Source organism: Podarcis filfolensis (genome assembly GCF_964270895.1).
Source record: "Podarcis filfolensis genome assembly, chromosome: 3".
NCBI lineage: Eukaryota > Metazoa > Chordata > Lepidosauria > Squamata > Lacertidae > Podarcis > Podarcis filfolensis.
Genome location: NC_139606.1, coordinates 78,904,056 through 78,919,685, shown reverse-complemented (window position 1 = coordinate 78,919,685; position 15,630 = coordinate 78,904,056). Strand labels below are relative to the sequence as shown.

The 15,630-nt window shown below is 40.9% G+C and overlaps 1 protein-coding gene across 1 annotated transcript in view; it reads right to left on the bottom strand.

The window, feature by feature from the left end:
- WDR64 (WD repeat domain 64) overlaps nt 1-15,630 on the bottom strand; it is a 69,131-nt gene that overhangs the window by 25,758 nt on the left and 27,743 nt on the right. The window contains exons 10-14 of the mRNA XM_083604239.1: nt 14,127-14,266; nt 2,701-2,827; nt 1,179-1,327; nt 662-785; nt 275-447 (exon numbers count right to left, since the gene is read on the bottom strand). Of these exons, the coding sequence (XP_083460365.1) occupies nt 275-447; nt 662-785; nt 1,179-1,327; nt 2,701-2,827; nt 14,127-14,266 (713 nt within the window). The remainder of the gene's footprint in view (nt 1-274; nt 448-661; nt 786-1,178; nt 1,328-2,700; nt 2,828-14,126; nt 14,267-15,630) is intronic.

Genomic DNA, 15,630 nt, shown 5'->3' with positions numbered 1-15,630 from the left:
GGGTAGGTTCTCTTTCATTTATTATTTTTCCTTGGCAGTGACAAAGGTCGGAAGGGCAGGGCATGGTTGGTTGTCTTTAGTTGAGATATACTGGATATATTGAAACCATGGGAGGAATTCAACCCCTTCCTGTTACAAATGTCCTGTTAGTGCAAGCACAGTTTTTAACATTGTGTTCTAATGTTGTAACTTGCTCTGGGACCTAAGGTTAAAGGATGTATAATTCATTGACAAACAAACCAACCAACCAAATAAAAACAAGCTATAACAAAACCTGAACAATTTTGATAGTCCCACTGTACTCCAAGACCAGGATGACATGTCTACTTCCACTAGCCTTCAGGTAAACCATTTGCATCAGCCAGTGTTCATTAACTGTGCTTTCCCTGATTAAAGGCAAAACTTTAAGTTGCTGTCCACTTCCAAAATCCCAAGTCTTCACAGTTCCTAAACGTGCAACAAAGCAGAAGGAATGTCACTCAACATGGAAGCACATGAGATTTCTCTTTGTCATATAGAAAGCAGCCTTCAACTGGCCTTCATTATGAAGTCCTAGAGTACTGAAAATAGGTTCCAGTTAAGTATTCTTACAGCCCTCATCATAAAGCAATTATATAAAGATGTGGTGTTATTACAATCTGCAATTATAACACTGTTTTACCATCGCATGCTCCAGTGGCAAGGTGGAATCCATTTTTATCAATTGCTGCACATGTCAACTCAACATTCGGTCCATGGGCATCCTCAATCTGGTATATTTGTTGGCCTGTTTCCAGTTCCCAGACCTAAAGATAAAGTGAATTATATGGAATTCAACCTACACAGATATATATTTACATAGTTGTCACTTCCTTCAAATATCTATAGTAAACATTAAGCTAAGGGGATAAGAGAAAGTGGAAAGGAAAAAGCTAAGAATTCCTATTCTTAACATTTTCCCCTGGGTTTAATGCTGGGATCGGGAACTTGTGGCCCTCTCGATTCACCTCCAATCAGCCTCAGTCAGGATGGCCAATAGTCAAGGATGATGGAATTTAAAGTCCAGCAGCACCAGGTCCCCCATACCTGGCTTACCAATATGTAGGAAGATAAAGCCCCCCAGATAGCCTACTTGCTCTTAAATCCTTTGTGCAAATATTTTGCTTTGCACTTGGAAAGCTTGCAGGATTTATACTCACCTTTACGATTGATTCAGAACAGATAGTTAGAATTTGGCGAAAGACTTTGTTGTAAATCAGCACATTGATGCTCCTCTCATGCGTCTGGGGAACCTGTTTCGTGTCTTGTATAACTCGCGTGAGAGGATAAATATCAATCACAGCTGATCCTGTGAATCATATAATAAAGGTTATTGCATCCGGTTGCATGCTATATTGTCAGCCACTCTGGCAAACATGTCTGATAGGCGTGGGTAAACCTTTTGAGCCCAAGGGCTCTGCTGAGGGTCAGCCAGCCCCCCAAGGGCAACATGCCAGTGAAGATGTGGCCAGGAGCCACTTTGTTACTCCTATACGCCCTAACCACACATAATGATTGTATTGGCCTTGCTGGTATGCCCACACAGCACCAACCGCCCTGCCACCTCAGACCTCACTGATAAGCTGCAGAGATGCTTGTGCTGGGAGGTCAAGAGCATGCCACCGCTATGCCTGACTGTGAGACCCATCATGAATGTTGCTTGACTCTGCAAGGACCACCATGAACTTTTGATCATGCAGTGTGCGTATGAGAGGAAGAGAGTGGTTGAGTGGCAGGAGGAATGAAAATGGGAGCCTGCCCTTTCTGAAAAAGCAGAGAGGATACAACATACAAAGACTGAGTCTCTTGCACAATCAAAGGCCACCACATATCACAGCAGAACTAAACACCTATGGAAAGATTAATAGTGAGTGCACTTCTTCACCAAAAGTGAAAGACAAATATATGTACTGTACTTTTTTTTCAAGATGGGAAAACGAGAGGGGAAGATGTTACGGGGAACTATCACTGACCTCAATGACCCATCAAGTATTCTTATCTGAAGGCAGCCCTAGTATAGGGCCAGTATAGGGAAGATTTGTGAGGTTTAAGGGTTTATCATGTTTTTATTTATGTTGGAAGCTGCCCAGAGTGGCTGGGGCAACCCAGTCAGATGGGTGGGGTACTAATTAATTAATCAAAACAAAATAAAAAAATCGCTTCCAACTTAGTTGGTCTCTAAGGTGCTACTGGAAGGATTTTTTTTATTTTGTTTCAACTACGGCAGACTAACACAGCCTGTAATTAATTAATATTAGTAATGAATTTTTTTAAAACACTGTAGTGGTGAGGAGGAGGAAGAAGTATGTCAATGTTACATATCTTACAGGAATTTCTGCCTCTGTGGCTATGAACTATGATAAATCTATTTTCAGACTTTACTTCATATAAGTAAAGTACTTCACATAATAATTATGTTCAAGATTTTAATGGATGCCAAATAAGTGCTTCTCAAGGACAAAAAGACACAAGATGTTTGTGGCTTTGAATTATCAGCATCATAGGTTGGGACTGCTTTAATTATTTAAAGCCACCAGTTTGTTTTCCTCGCATTTCTGTAGCTACTCTTGGTCTAAACAACGCAGCTGGAAGACCATCCATTTACTTTTCACAATTATGTATCAGCACCCCAGATTCATATCTGAAGAGGTTATTTCGCTCCTAATGATTAGACAAACACACCTGTAATAAGTGTGCCATGGTTATTGTCAAATACCATAGTAAAGATTTGTGTCTCTCTAGGCCCTGCTTGGGAATCGTGGAAGACCTGCATCAGGGAAAGTGTCTGGATATCCCACACTCTGAAAATCTGAAAGAAAACCAAGATGGGTTATCTTGTGGTACAATAACTGCATTTATTTATATATGTAATTCATTTGCTGCCCCATAACACAAAGTCATCTGGGTGGTTTCCAAAGAGTAGATAAAAAAACAATGCATAAGAGAAACAAAAACCAAACAATAACAATGCAACAAGACAGAACTTCTCTCACACACACAAAATTAAAAGCAGATTTTTTTTTTTAAGGCCCAGACTGCCTAAGTTATGTATATGACTTGGAATCAGTTCAAGGCCTCCTCACTGTGTTGTTTTATATGCACATTTAAAAAGGCCTTCAGTGCAATATTTCCTCATTCTGGGATTTTGCTGTTTTAATTCTGGTGGTTGTTAGCATAAAAATCAGGTACACCACATGTGGAAAATAAATAAAAAGTTTATTTGTAAAAAAAATTGGGTTTTTATGCTAATATTTTTGTTTATGATTTGTTTGAATTATGGGTTATTTTATATTTTATAACTATTGCTTTTGATACTTATCTGTTAATTTTTTATCTGAAAAATAAGCTTTGAAAATAACTGATTTGGCAACCAAAAACCAGCATTATTTCTCACTTTTTCTTAAAAGCCAGCATGGATACTTTCTTTATTTTTTTTTCTACCAGCATCATTTGGGCAAAACCTAATTCGCATTTCCTAGCAATGTTAATGCCTTTTATTTAGCAGGACCAACAGCATTTAGAAGATCACAACCTCATGTTTCAGTGCCACAGATTTCTCAATTAAAAGTCAATGCATTTAAAAAAAATAAAATGGTAACAATTACTGCATCAGAACAAGATATTGTCAGAGATTGATGCCTATACACTGCGCCCAAACTATGCTGATCACAGTACACATGAGCATTATTAAATGCAGGGCTTGATGGACAGTTCTCTCCAGACATTGAATTCAGGAACAACAAACTAACATATAACATAAAACGTCCCCACAGATCTTCTTGTGCTGTGGATTTAATGTTTTGGGATATTTATAGATGTACCAGTGTGTTCGCCTCATCATTGCAATATATGGTTTAAAAACACCCTTCTGTTTGCAAGCCTGCCTGTTGTCTAAAGAGAAGTTCCAAAACAAGGAGCAATTATTTTATACTCAATTTGTGAAATTACTAACGTTCTGGGGGCTCTTAGCCGAACAGAGTTAATCGGATTGGGGATCATGCTGAGAGCCAGATGGCTGCCTAATAGCTTTGTATGGCTTTGTTAGCACATCTGTCATAAGCTACCTGTTTTTGGTTCCTTGCTCCCTGCTTCTTCCCAAGAGAGAGAGCTGAATGGACATAAACTCTCATCAGTACAAAACAGCCTGTTACAGAGGATGAACTCCTCCCACCAAAAACAGAAACCCCATCTCTACTTCTCCGTCTCTCCTTTTAAAAGTCTAGTGAAACATGTCATCATAAACACAACAACCAAGGAAATGACAGAGAAACTAGGAGTGCAGTGGTTTCGTATCATAGTAGATCCATTGAAATTAATAAACTACCCTACGTTATTAAATATTATATGGAGAGAAGAGAAGTGATGGCCCCAGTGCGTCCCTCTGCAATGTCTACTTCAAGCATCAGATACATAGCGTAAACTGCCATGTGCAAAATGTTGTTCTTTGCCTCTCACTAAGAAACCTTATTTCTGGCCAGAAATCCTGAAGGTGTTTCCCTTTGTCTGAGCTACACTGAAATCTATGGGGCAGTTGAATTATGGACAAGGGTACCACGTCCATTATCTATACATGCATACTGTACATTTGCTTTAGATTGGACATTTTCAGCCACTTTCTTTGCCTAAGCTGTGTATGCATGGACCAAGAATCTCAAAATTCCTAGAGTAAGGGGGGCTAACCCATGGTCTGCAGGCCACATCTGACTTTCAATACTTTTTTGTGGCCTGAAAATACCCCCCCCTTCTAAAAACTTCTGATCCTTTGGTATCCCACTATGATGTCAGGGTGCCAACAGATATTTTTGTGTCCACAATGCCTTTCCCCAGTGTTTCCCACTTTTAAATGTGTGTGTGTGTGTGTACAGTGGTACCTCGGGTTAAGTACTTAATTCATTCCGGAGGTCCGTTCCTAACCTGAAACTGTTCTTAACCTGAAGCACCACTTTAGCTAATGGGGCCTCCCGCTGCCGCGCTGCCGGAGCCCAATTTCTGTTCTTATCCTGAAGCAAAGTTCTTAACCTAAAGCACTATATCTGGGTTAGTGGAGTGTGTAACCTGAAGCGTATGTAACCTGAAGTGTATGTAACCCGAGGTACCACTGTATAGTTATCAATATTAACAATAATTGTATTAATTAGGTTTTTCCCCACAAAAAGTGACCTACACTAACTTACAAACACAATGCAAAGTCCCCAAGATGATTACCCACCCCAGTACTAAACGGATCTTCACTCTTAAACTGACTGTACTTAACAATTTGAATCATATAATAGAATTGTAGAGTTGGAAGGGACCACAAAGGTCATCTAGTCCAACCTCCTGCAATGCAGGAATCTTTTGCCCAATGTGTAGCTTGAACCCACAACCCTGAGATTAAAAGTCTCATGCTCTCCCAACTGAACTACCAAGGCAGGTAAATGGTTTATTTCTTCATCAGCTAAAGAGTTTATTGTGTCACCATGCTGTCTTGTTCCACACAAAAACGGAACCACATATGTTCTATATAGAAGTTCAAATTATATTTCAGATTTCGTTTTTCCATTCAAGCATGCCACCCCCCCAGGATGCACTTGACCTAGAGTTTCCCACAATTTGTCAGGGAAGGACACATTAAATTTTGATTAAAGTCAGTGGATTCTAAAAGTAATTGCATTTTAAATCACTTTCTCTAGCACCAAGATGGAAACTAGTAGCAAAAACATAAATATAACACCAATCAATTTTACGGGGGCAAAACTTGAATGAAATGTCATTATGGTTTCACTCAGACTGAAGACAGATTTTGCCTCTAATGCTCAAATCAACTTTAAATAAGAACCACTTGGAATGCATTCAGTGGAAATGACTTTTTTACGGCCTGGTCACTGATGAAATCAATGGTTTTAAATTAGCTTAACTATGACTGGATTCTTCCCCTTTAAGATCCAATTTAAATATATGCAGCTGTATAAACAAACAGTGCTTTAAAAGGGTGCCTTTTGCATTTTTAAAACAGTAATTCAAATGTAGATGCACCTTAAATTTTAAAATGCCTCTTTTGTTTTATATTATTGAATGTATAGTAACATGTGGCATATTCTAGACAAAACACTGTTCCCAGGATCACTTGTGAAAATGCTATAGCACAGTGTAGCCAACAAGCTGCTCTCTAGACCAGGCATAGGCAAACTCGGCCCTCCAGATGTTTTGGGACTACAACTCCCATCAATCCTAGCTAACAGGACCAGTGGTCAGGGATGATGGGAGTTGTAGTCCCAAATCATATGGAGGGCCGAGTTTGCCTATCCCTGCTCTAGACATTGCACTACAACTCCCATCAGCTCCAGCCAACTTGATCAATAATCAGGGATGATGGGAGTTGTAGGCCAATAACATGAGGGCACCATGTTGCCTGCCCCACCATAGAATAGCAACTCTATTTGTGTCTATTAATAAGACAGATTTCAAAGAGATGTGCAGTGTAAACATATATATATATCTACAGTACTCAGAGGTAAGCCACATTCTGTTCAATGGGACTTACTCTCAGGTAAGTGTGTATAGCAGGGGTTGTCAACCTGGTCCCTACTGCCCACTAGTGGGCATTTCAGGATTCTAGGTGGGCGGTAGGGGTTCTATAGCACAAGCTGAATCCTCCTTCCGTTGAGCACTGGTGGGTGGTAAGGAAATTTTCCCAATAAGAAAGATGCATTAATGGGTGGGTAGGTATAAAAAGGTTGACTACCCCTGGTGTATAGGGTTGCAGCCTTACTCCTTAGCAAGTGCCATATGATCCATCCTTTAGAGATTTGATTTAGCTTTTTTAGAAAGTGGGTATTTTGTGCAGGATTTACAATGCATTTTTCTATTTTAGTGTTACAGATTTGGAGTGCCAGAGTTTATTAGTGAAGAGTAGAAATCAAGAAATGGTAGTGTTGAGATAATCTTTGGGACATTGAAAGGAAAATACCGGCAGCAGTAGTTCTCCTGGGGGTATGTAGCCTATGCTCACTAGCCGGACTAGACCGGCTGAATGTAGCTCATTATGAAACAAGAAGCAGAGGTCACCTCAAGAGGAATCCCCCATGTCTTGGTAAAACAGAGGTTACCAAGGTGGCCGGGAGGGGTGTGAGGTGACAGGAAGGAGCTTCAGGTTTTGGCAGGGTTTTCTAGGAAGAAGAAAGGAAGTCAGGCCAGCACTCCAAGTGGGGGCTGGAGGGCCAGAACCATCTTGGCTGCTGGCTGGGAAGGAGGCAGCCCAGAGACTTGGGAGTATGGCTGGCTGCTCTGGACTCCAGCTGGCAGAAGCCATGAGAGAAGCAGGGAGAGACACTCTTGAGATGACAATGCTGTAAGATCTGCAACTCCCTCCACGTACGCTCAGGTTGTATATATATATATGAATAAGCCGTATTATATCTCAAAGTCACTACAGTCTCTGCCGTGTCTCGATTCTCAATGGAAACACGACCCAGGGTGAGTGTTTGGAATCGCCTGGAAGCTTGTGCACTGCTCAAAGGAGATTGAGGGTTGGCGTAACAATATGAAGTCTAAATCTCTAATCTTGGCCCTACTAATCTGCAATGCAAAACTTTTCTGGGTCTCGCACCCGATGGCCATGTATGCACAATTTTCTAAACTTCAGGATTGTATGAATAGAATTCCATTATGAGTTCAGAGAATTTGGTCTTACACAATGCTTTTCCATGGAAGGCATGATAGTTTGCCATAAATTATTTGGCAATGGATAAATAATATAGCACTTTGAGCTCATTACGTGATATCTGACGGGCACACTATTCCTTTGCCATTCAGAAGAGAAAGTTGCCATTTCATAGGTAAGTCCCAAAGCTCCTACAGAGAGAGACAGAAACAAACACTTTCACCTTGATCTTTTTCCTCGTCCTGTGGGCATGAGCTGCAGCAATTATGCAAGTGACAAGTTTAAACATGAGTAACTTTGACACAGTTTGCTGCAAGCGGGGCTGGGGAGTCAGCGCCACCACTGTGCATGTAACAGTGTACACACACGCATGGCTGCGTGAGGTCAGGCACAATGAGCAGCTGAGAAATTCCAGCACATTTGCTCGGGACTTTTGGAGGTGACCAGCGACAAACCGCTTTGGAGGAAGGCTTTTATTTATAGCGAACAGCGCTATTCTAAGTTCTGACAAATTAGGGAACTTGCCTGGGCAAAGTAACAAATGACCCTGTCATGCATCTGCATGTAGACTGCCATGTGAGTGCTGGCTTTTGAAACTGAAAACTATGAATCCATGCATACAGTGGTACCTCAGGTTACACATGCTTCAGGTTACATACGCTTCAGGTTACAGACTCCGCTAACTCAGAAATAGTGCTTCAGGTTAAGAACTTTGCTTCGGGATGAGAACTAGCTCTAACGCTGTGCCTCTTAAAAATCCCTAAAGAACATTCTTTGAGTTATATGGACTGTCATAACCAAACATTTCAGTTAAGATCTTTTCCCAACAGGCTGCTACAATAACTGAATATAGGTAAAGAATATGAAGGACATCTGATCCTGGAGACTGACATCTTGAACAGTGATCAGAGCTCAAGTCACATTAATCTCAGTGGGATGAGATACAATCAGAACTGCAGCTTGAATATTATTATTAGGCATTACATGAAAATTGTCTGGTTTTCACCAGTGTTTTGACTGTGGATTTTACAGCCTTTCTGATAGCACTGTAGTCCACTTACACAATTCAAGAAGTCTATACAATCAGAACTGCAGCTTGAATATTATTATTAGGCATTACATGAAAATTGTCTGGTTTTCACCAGTGTTTTGACTGTGGATTTTACAGCCTTTCTGATAGCACTGTAGTCCACTTACACAATTCAAGAAGTTTACTCGCATTACCCTTAATGCGAGTAAAAATGAAAATTACAGACTAGCTAAACAACTACGACACTGAAAGCTATTCCTGGAGGATACAACTTTAATATCTGGGTTACTTTTCTCACAGAATGTTTCTCCCGTTCAGTTGGCTCTCGGCTACGTAGGGAATGGATGGAATTCGGCTGTGCTACTGTATTGTTCAGATTTGAAGCAGAGCCATTTTAAATAATCAGAGGGTGTAATTCTTTGCATGTTTTCTCAGTAAGTCCCATTTTGTGTAAGACTCCAAGGGCCCCAGAAAAAAACAGACAAGGACAGTGCTCAGGGCAGATCATGGTTTCATTAAAATGACTTTAGTCAAAAGTGAGGCCTTCTAGACTCTTTCATAGCTGTCTAATAGCAAGACAGCTTCCGTGGTCGGGGAAGAGAGAGGGGAGACTGAGGCACTATACACTTAAAGCAAAGTCCCCTAGGACAAGGGATGGATTGTTAAACTACTCTGAAAGTTCTAACTCTGTGAAGGGAATAGAGATCTCCTGAAAACTCTCAGCACCCTTAACAAACTACAGTTCCCAGGATTCTTTTGAGGAAGTCATGGTTGTTAAAATGGTAGGACACAGCATTCAATGTATAGTGCAGATGGGGCCTGAGTCCTGGGTTTGAACGGCTCCAGATTCTAGTACGTTACACAACTGGAAAACATGGAGTGGATCACTGTTCAGTGGAGCCTCTGTGTCTAGTATTACAGTCTGAATATCACATGGCTCTGTTCAGAATTCTATTTTGCTGGTTTTAATTTGTTAATATATGGAAATGGCTTTAATATTTAGTCAAGTAGTAGCAGAAAGGGGCTGCCAGTATTAGGGGAAGGAGCCCAAATCTCATTTTGTTTCTTCAGTTGGCAAATGTAAAAACAGACACCACTTGGGAAGTTTCCTGAGACCTCCAACCATAATGAATTTCTTAAGAGTTGCTGGGAGTCTCTCTGTAAAGAGAGGGAGGCACGGTTGTTGCTGCTACTGATTATATATATATATATATATATATATATATATATATATATATATATAATTTGTATCTTATTATGATTTATGTGGAAATTGATCAATTTAGTTCTGTATTTTTGATGCTTAATTTGTTGTCTGACTACTTATGTTTGTAATTAGGTTCCCCCCTCCGCCCCATGCTGAAAGCTGCCTTGAGCATGGCTTTAAATGGGAAGGTGGCATACAAATAAAATGATGTATATATGTAAAGTCTTGCCCTCTGGATTATATGTAAAAATCAAGGAAATAGTTAAATATATGCTTAAAGTTGACATCCTATACACTGTAGGTCAGGAATAGGCAAACTCGGCCCTCCAGATGTTTTGGGACTACAACGCCCATCATCCCTGACCACTGGTCCTGTTAGCTAGGGATGATGGGAGTTGTAGTCCCAAAACAGCTAGAGTTTGCCTATGCCTGCTGTAGGTCTTGTTCCTTGAGTGCAATAGGAAAAAAATGGTGGATCGCGTTGCCCCATTTTCATGCAACATGACAAAGGTTGCTCCCTGCTGCTACTTTGAACAAAACCAAGATGTAAAAACAAAAATGTACATTTTCACCACTTGACCCATTTCAGTCCATTTTCTTTTCTAGGCCGAAGTGCCAGATGTATATAGGAAATAGTCTAGAATTTGTTCAAACAGTGAATTTCGTTGTGATTGTTCTTACAGTTCACACCCTATTTATTGCGACTGAGTCTCCATTATAAAATGTACGTCAATCTTCCATCCAGAGAGCAATGGGGTGGGGGGTGGAGAAGAATGGCTATATTCAGTAAGCCTTTCTCAAAGATTTGTATTCACAGATAGGCCCCACAGCTTTCTATTTAAACCCACAGCACTCTGCTGCTTGCTCTCGACAAAGAACCTCTCCGTGAGTAGAAGCAGCCTGCTGAGCCCAGTGCACTATGGGAAACATCTGTCTAATTTGCAATGTCATTTCAATGGATAGCGTTGGACAATGTGAACAAAGGCCACTTGGCTGGAATCCGGCTAAACCAGAAGAAACCGAGTGAAGCTGAGTATTTTAAAATAAATTGTGGATATGGCTTACAAAAGTCAGACTTTTGCAACATTACAACTATACCGTCTAGAATAGTAACATTTATAACATGACACCCTGAAAGTATTTATGATGTTTATGAATGGAAGTGATTATGTTTTTATATTTGTTGGAAGCTGCCCAGAGTGACTGGGGCAACCCAGTCAGATGGGTGGGGTACAAATAAAATATAATAATAATAATAATCTCTTTTTCTGATTAGGTTACTAACTAAGTGGGTATGGGAATGTTGTGGGCACAGTTTTATCTTGATTTAAGCGAAGGATCTGACAAAGTTCTGCACTGTATCTTGGTTAGAAAAAGAGCGCTTATCAATAGTTCATTGTCAAATTTTGGGAGGCTTCAAGTGGGATCCTTCAGGGCTGGGATTGATGCTCTTTGACATGTTCATCAATGACTTGGATGAAGAAGCGGATAGAATCTTTATCAAATTTGTGAAGGTTACAAAAGTGTGAGGAAACCTAACACTCAAAAGGCAAGAATAGAATTCAAAATGATCTTGATAAAGTAGAAAACTGAGCTGGATCCCCCCCAATGCCATTCAACAAGGACAAACGCAAAGTTCTGCATTTCGGACCATAAAAAAAATGCACAGGTATCAGACTTTGCAAAAAGGAAAATAATGAGAAAACGCACTGCGTAGAATGAGAACTTGCTCTGATGCAACATCAACAAACCTTCCGGCAAACAACTCAGAATACTCATTAAATAGCCAACATTGTCTAATCTCCCTGCAAAAAAATCAGGATGACTGCCCAGTATATAGATTCTCTGGAAGCACCCTTGGAAACGTAATGTGGAATTGTTGCACTTTGTTCACTGATATGGGGCAGCCACATGATGTCATCATCAAATGGTTGTCTTACTGGGTTTTCCCTGAGTTGCTTCCATCTGTTTTTAGGCCACAGATAATCTGGGCCAGTCTCATTTTGAGCTGGGAAGACACATAAGCTTGGCTTCCTCTCTGCGTCAAGTTCAAAAGTATGGCTTTACTCCACACACACCCAAAACCTAATAGGGGAGCATGATCTACTGGAGTTTTAATGCTGTGAGCCCTACCATCTTATACTCAGCTTGTGTAAATGTGTAAATAAATACCACCATCTCAGGTAATCTTCAAAACCTCTCACCACTCAGGAGAGAGGGATGCAGATAACATAATGTACTGACATTTCAAGGGCTGAGACCATTCGCCATGCCTCTTCATTTCTGGATGTGAGCTCTTTGAATTGTGGCCAACCTCACATTTCCTCTGGTTTGTTCAATTACACACTTTTAATTGATTTAATTACTCCCCCTGCCCCCCGTTTTATCAGCTTTATCAGGCCAAATTAATTCGCAGCCATAATCTGACGAGGAATGCTGCTGTTCTTCAAGCTCAGGAGAGCAGAGTCAAAGCAGGTAGTGAATGGAACGTAAGTAGGGGAGCAGATACTGGAACTCAATTCCCCACTCGGGTGTTGCGCTTGCATCATCAACACTAAGTCTTCTTAATTCCCTCTAATAGTTTCCAGAAGGCTTTTGTTTTGCCTTGATACAAACAAAGAATACAGTGGACTCTGGCTGGGCTTGCCAAGAGCTCATTCATGCAATGGTAGGCTGATGGGAAAACAGAAAAGACCCTTTTGATACTATAGGGATATAGTAAGATGTATCTCCTTGCTACACCTGGCAGCTATATTGCTATATTTTTATTATTAATTTATTATGATTTATATTATATTATAATTATTATTATATTAATATATTAAGATACACTGCTTGACTCTCTCACTTCCCAGCTTGCAGCTTTCCTTCTACCCAGTGCATTTTTTTTAAAAGAAAAAGACTTCATAGTACTCACCATGAAGTACTTACAGTAAGTGCTACACTTTTAACAGTTGGGGAAAAGGGTGCCAGTACTGCGTACCCTTGAGCAAACTCAGAAAAAAGCATTGCTACCACCTCACATCCCTCCAGTTCTCGGCTCTCAGACTTTGTCTTTCTAACTACCCACCGGCTGGGGGAGGGGCCTCCACCTTTTTGCCATCTTGCACAGATCCACTTCCTTTGTTCCCCTTAATGGCCCATCACCCAGGCTATCACTTCACCGGAAGCTATTCCAAGAATTAGAAGTGGGGCTCAGGCACTAGAAGGGTCTTGGCATACAGCCTACTCCCCCCAAACTCACAACACTATAAATGTATATTCCAATATTATTTTTAAGTGTTATATTCCAGTACAAGTATCAAGAGTGAAAAATATATGGGTAAAACACAGAAAGGATCAAGGTTGCACTGATTGTGCTTTGTTTGTTTGTTTACTTTTTCTCTGAAGTCTCTAGAGAAATTCAAACTCATGGCCAGGTAATACCAGGCTCTAGACCAGGCATCCCCAAACTCGGCCCTCCAGCTGTTTTGGGACTACAACTCCCATAATCCCTAGCTAACAGGACCAGTGGTCAGGGATGATGGGAACTGTAGTCCCAAAACAGCTGGAGGGCTGAGTTTGGGGATGCCTGCTCTAGACTGCATGAAGTCCCTTTGGGACTAAAGAAAGAGGAAAGAACGTATTGGAGTCACCATGATGTTAATGCAGATTCTTTTTAGAAATGCCAGATAAATAAACAATTTCCCTATTTGCAAATGGATATATGTTAACAAGATTTTCTATACTATCCCTTTCTTCATGCAGCCATTTGCCATATGTTTATATACTGCTTCCCTGGGCTTTTCCAATATATTCAACATTTTGATTGGGGAAAAGGGATTTAAATAGAAACTTCGGGGAAACATTGAAAAGAGTAGTTTTGGACTAATGCACTGTACAGCTGACTACCTACTATATCCAGTGCTTTTTTTCCTGGGGGGACGCAGGGGCCCACATACCCCTAAACATTTTGTGAATCTAAGTTTGGCCTTATTGAGGGGCAGTATTTCAATATGAGTAGGAAAATCAGAGTACCCCTGACCATTTTTTGAAGAAAAAAAGCACTGCCTATATCTATATGAACTAGAATGCAGAAGATACCTCAAAGGAAAAATTGTGGGTTGTCTCATCTCTCTCTCTCTCTCTCTCTCTCTATATATATATATATATATATAATATTTTTACTGACTCATGAGAGGAGAAAGCAGCAGCTTCTCTCAGTAAGACACAGTGAAAAAGTAGTTTACCTTTGCAGTCGAAAGGCTAATAATGTGCTGGTCCTTTTCATTGGTGACAATCTCTGTTATGCTAAATAAATGTCCCATCAGCTTCCCCACTGGCTTCGTATTGATGTTAGGATGCCACAAACGAAGAATTTTATCATCTCCTGGAGAAAGGAATGGACCAGTGAGCCTGTTACCTGGGCTGCACAACAACTCAATACTGGTAGAGTTATTAATATACCGTGGTATCATCATCATCATCATCATCATCATCATCATCACAGACTGGTACATGATATGAGATTATTATTATTACCATATCATTTAGCAGTTTGTGGGGGGCGGCGGCAGTGCTTACACTTGTATGGTTATTTTTTCTATGCATCTCAATCCAACATGTTGCCATTTTAAGATGTAACCTCCATTTTGGAGGGTGGGAAAGCTCTTTGTCTGTCTGAGTTTGTCTGAGCTATTAGCCTGTCAGAAGCAAATTTGTGGGATTTGTATTACTTTCTTCTGTAGCTGCATGTAATACTGTGTTGATATTGCAAGTACCACATGGGAATTCTTAGCTAACTGGTCTAATGGGGGGAGGGGAGAATTCTGTTTCCTCTCTATGTTCTTATTCCTGCTTAGATAACTGTATATTAAGCACCTTTGTAGTAGGTGTTATGTGTCTGACCAGCACAGTCACAGATTGTGCAGTGCCACTCTGGGTGGTTTTCTTCTAAATATTATGCAGAGTTAGTTGTTGGCCTCCATTGCTCTTGAGGGTCAATGGAAGAGTCCACCACTGAGGGTTAAGTCAAACTGTTGGAGAGTTACAGTGCCAGCTGTAGCTGCTGAGACTGATACAGCAGAGACATATCTTATTGCAGCTGGGGCAAATGCAGGCATCCAGTTTTGCTGTTGGATGCACCATAGCATTTCTTCTCTCTGGGCTACTCCCAGAAGTCATTCCTCCTGTGGCCATTGATGTGGATACACAACCTGACTGTCTCCAGGCACTGTGGTCATCTGCAAGGAATTTCCACGGCAAGGTTGGTGTTGCCTTCATTTCACATTTGCAGACATCTTTATAGCAGAGTTGGTCTGCCAACAGGCATGGTGCCTCAAGCCAACTCCCCGTAAAGCACATCCTTGGGGATCCTGCCATCTGCCACTCTGTGTACATGACCAAGCCAGCTTAGACATCTCTGAGACATAAGTGCGAACATACTGGAAATGTGAGCTTCGAAGAGCACATCTTTGTTTGAGACTCTGTCCTACCATGTGCTGCCCAAAATCTTCCTGATGCAGCACATACGGAAGGCATTGAGGCATTGCTCCTGGCGGATAGTGAGTCATTGCCTATGACTCATTTCCATAAAGCAGCATGCTCAGCACACAAGCCTGGTAGATCTTCATCTTGGGAGTTGTTAGCATCACATTCCTCCATACCCTTTTGGAAAGATGAGCCATTGCCTTCGCTATCTTGCCAATATGCTTGTACAGCTCAGTGTCAATGGAAGTTGCTGGTTATGCTACA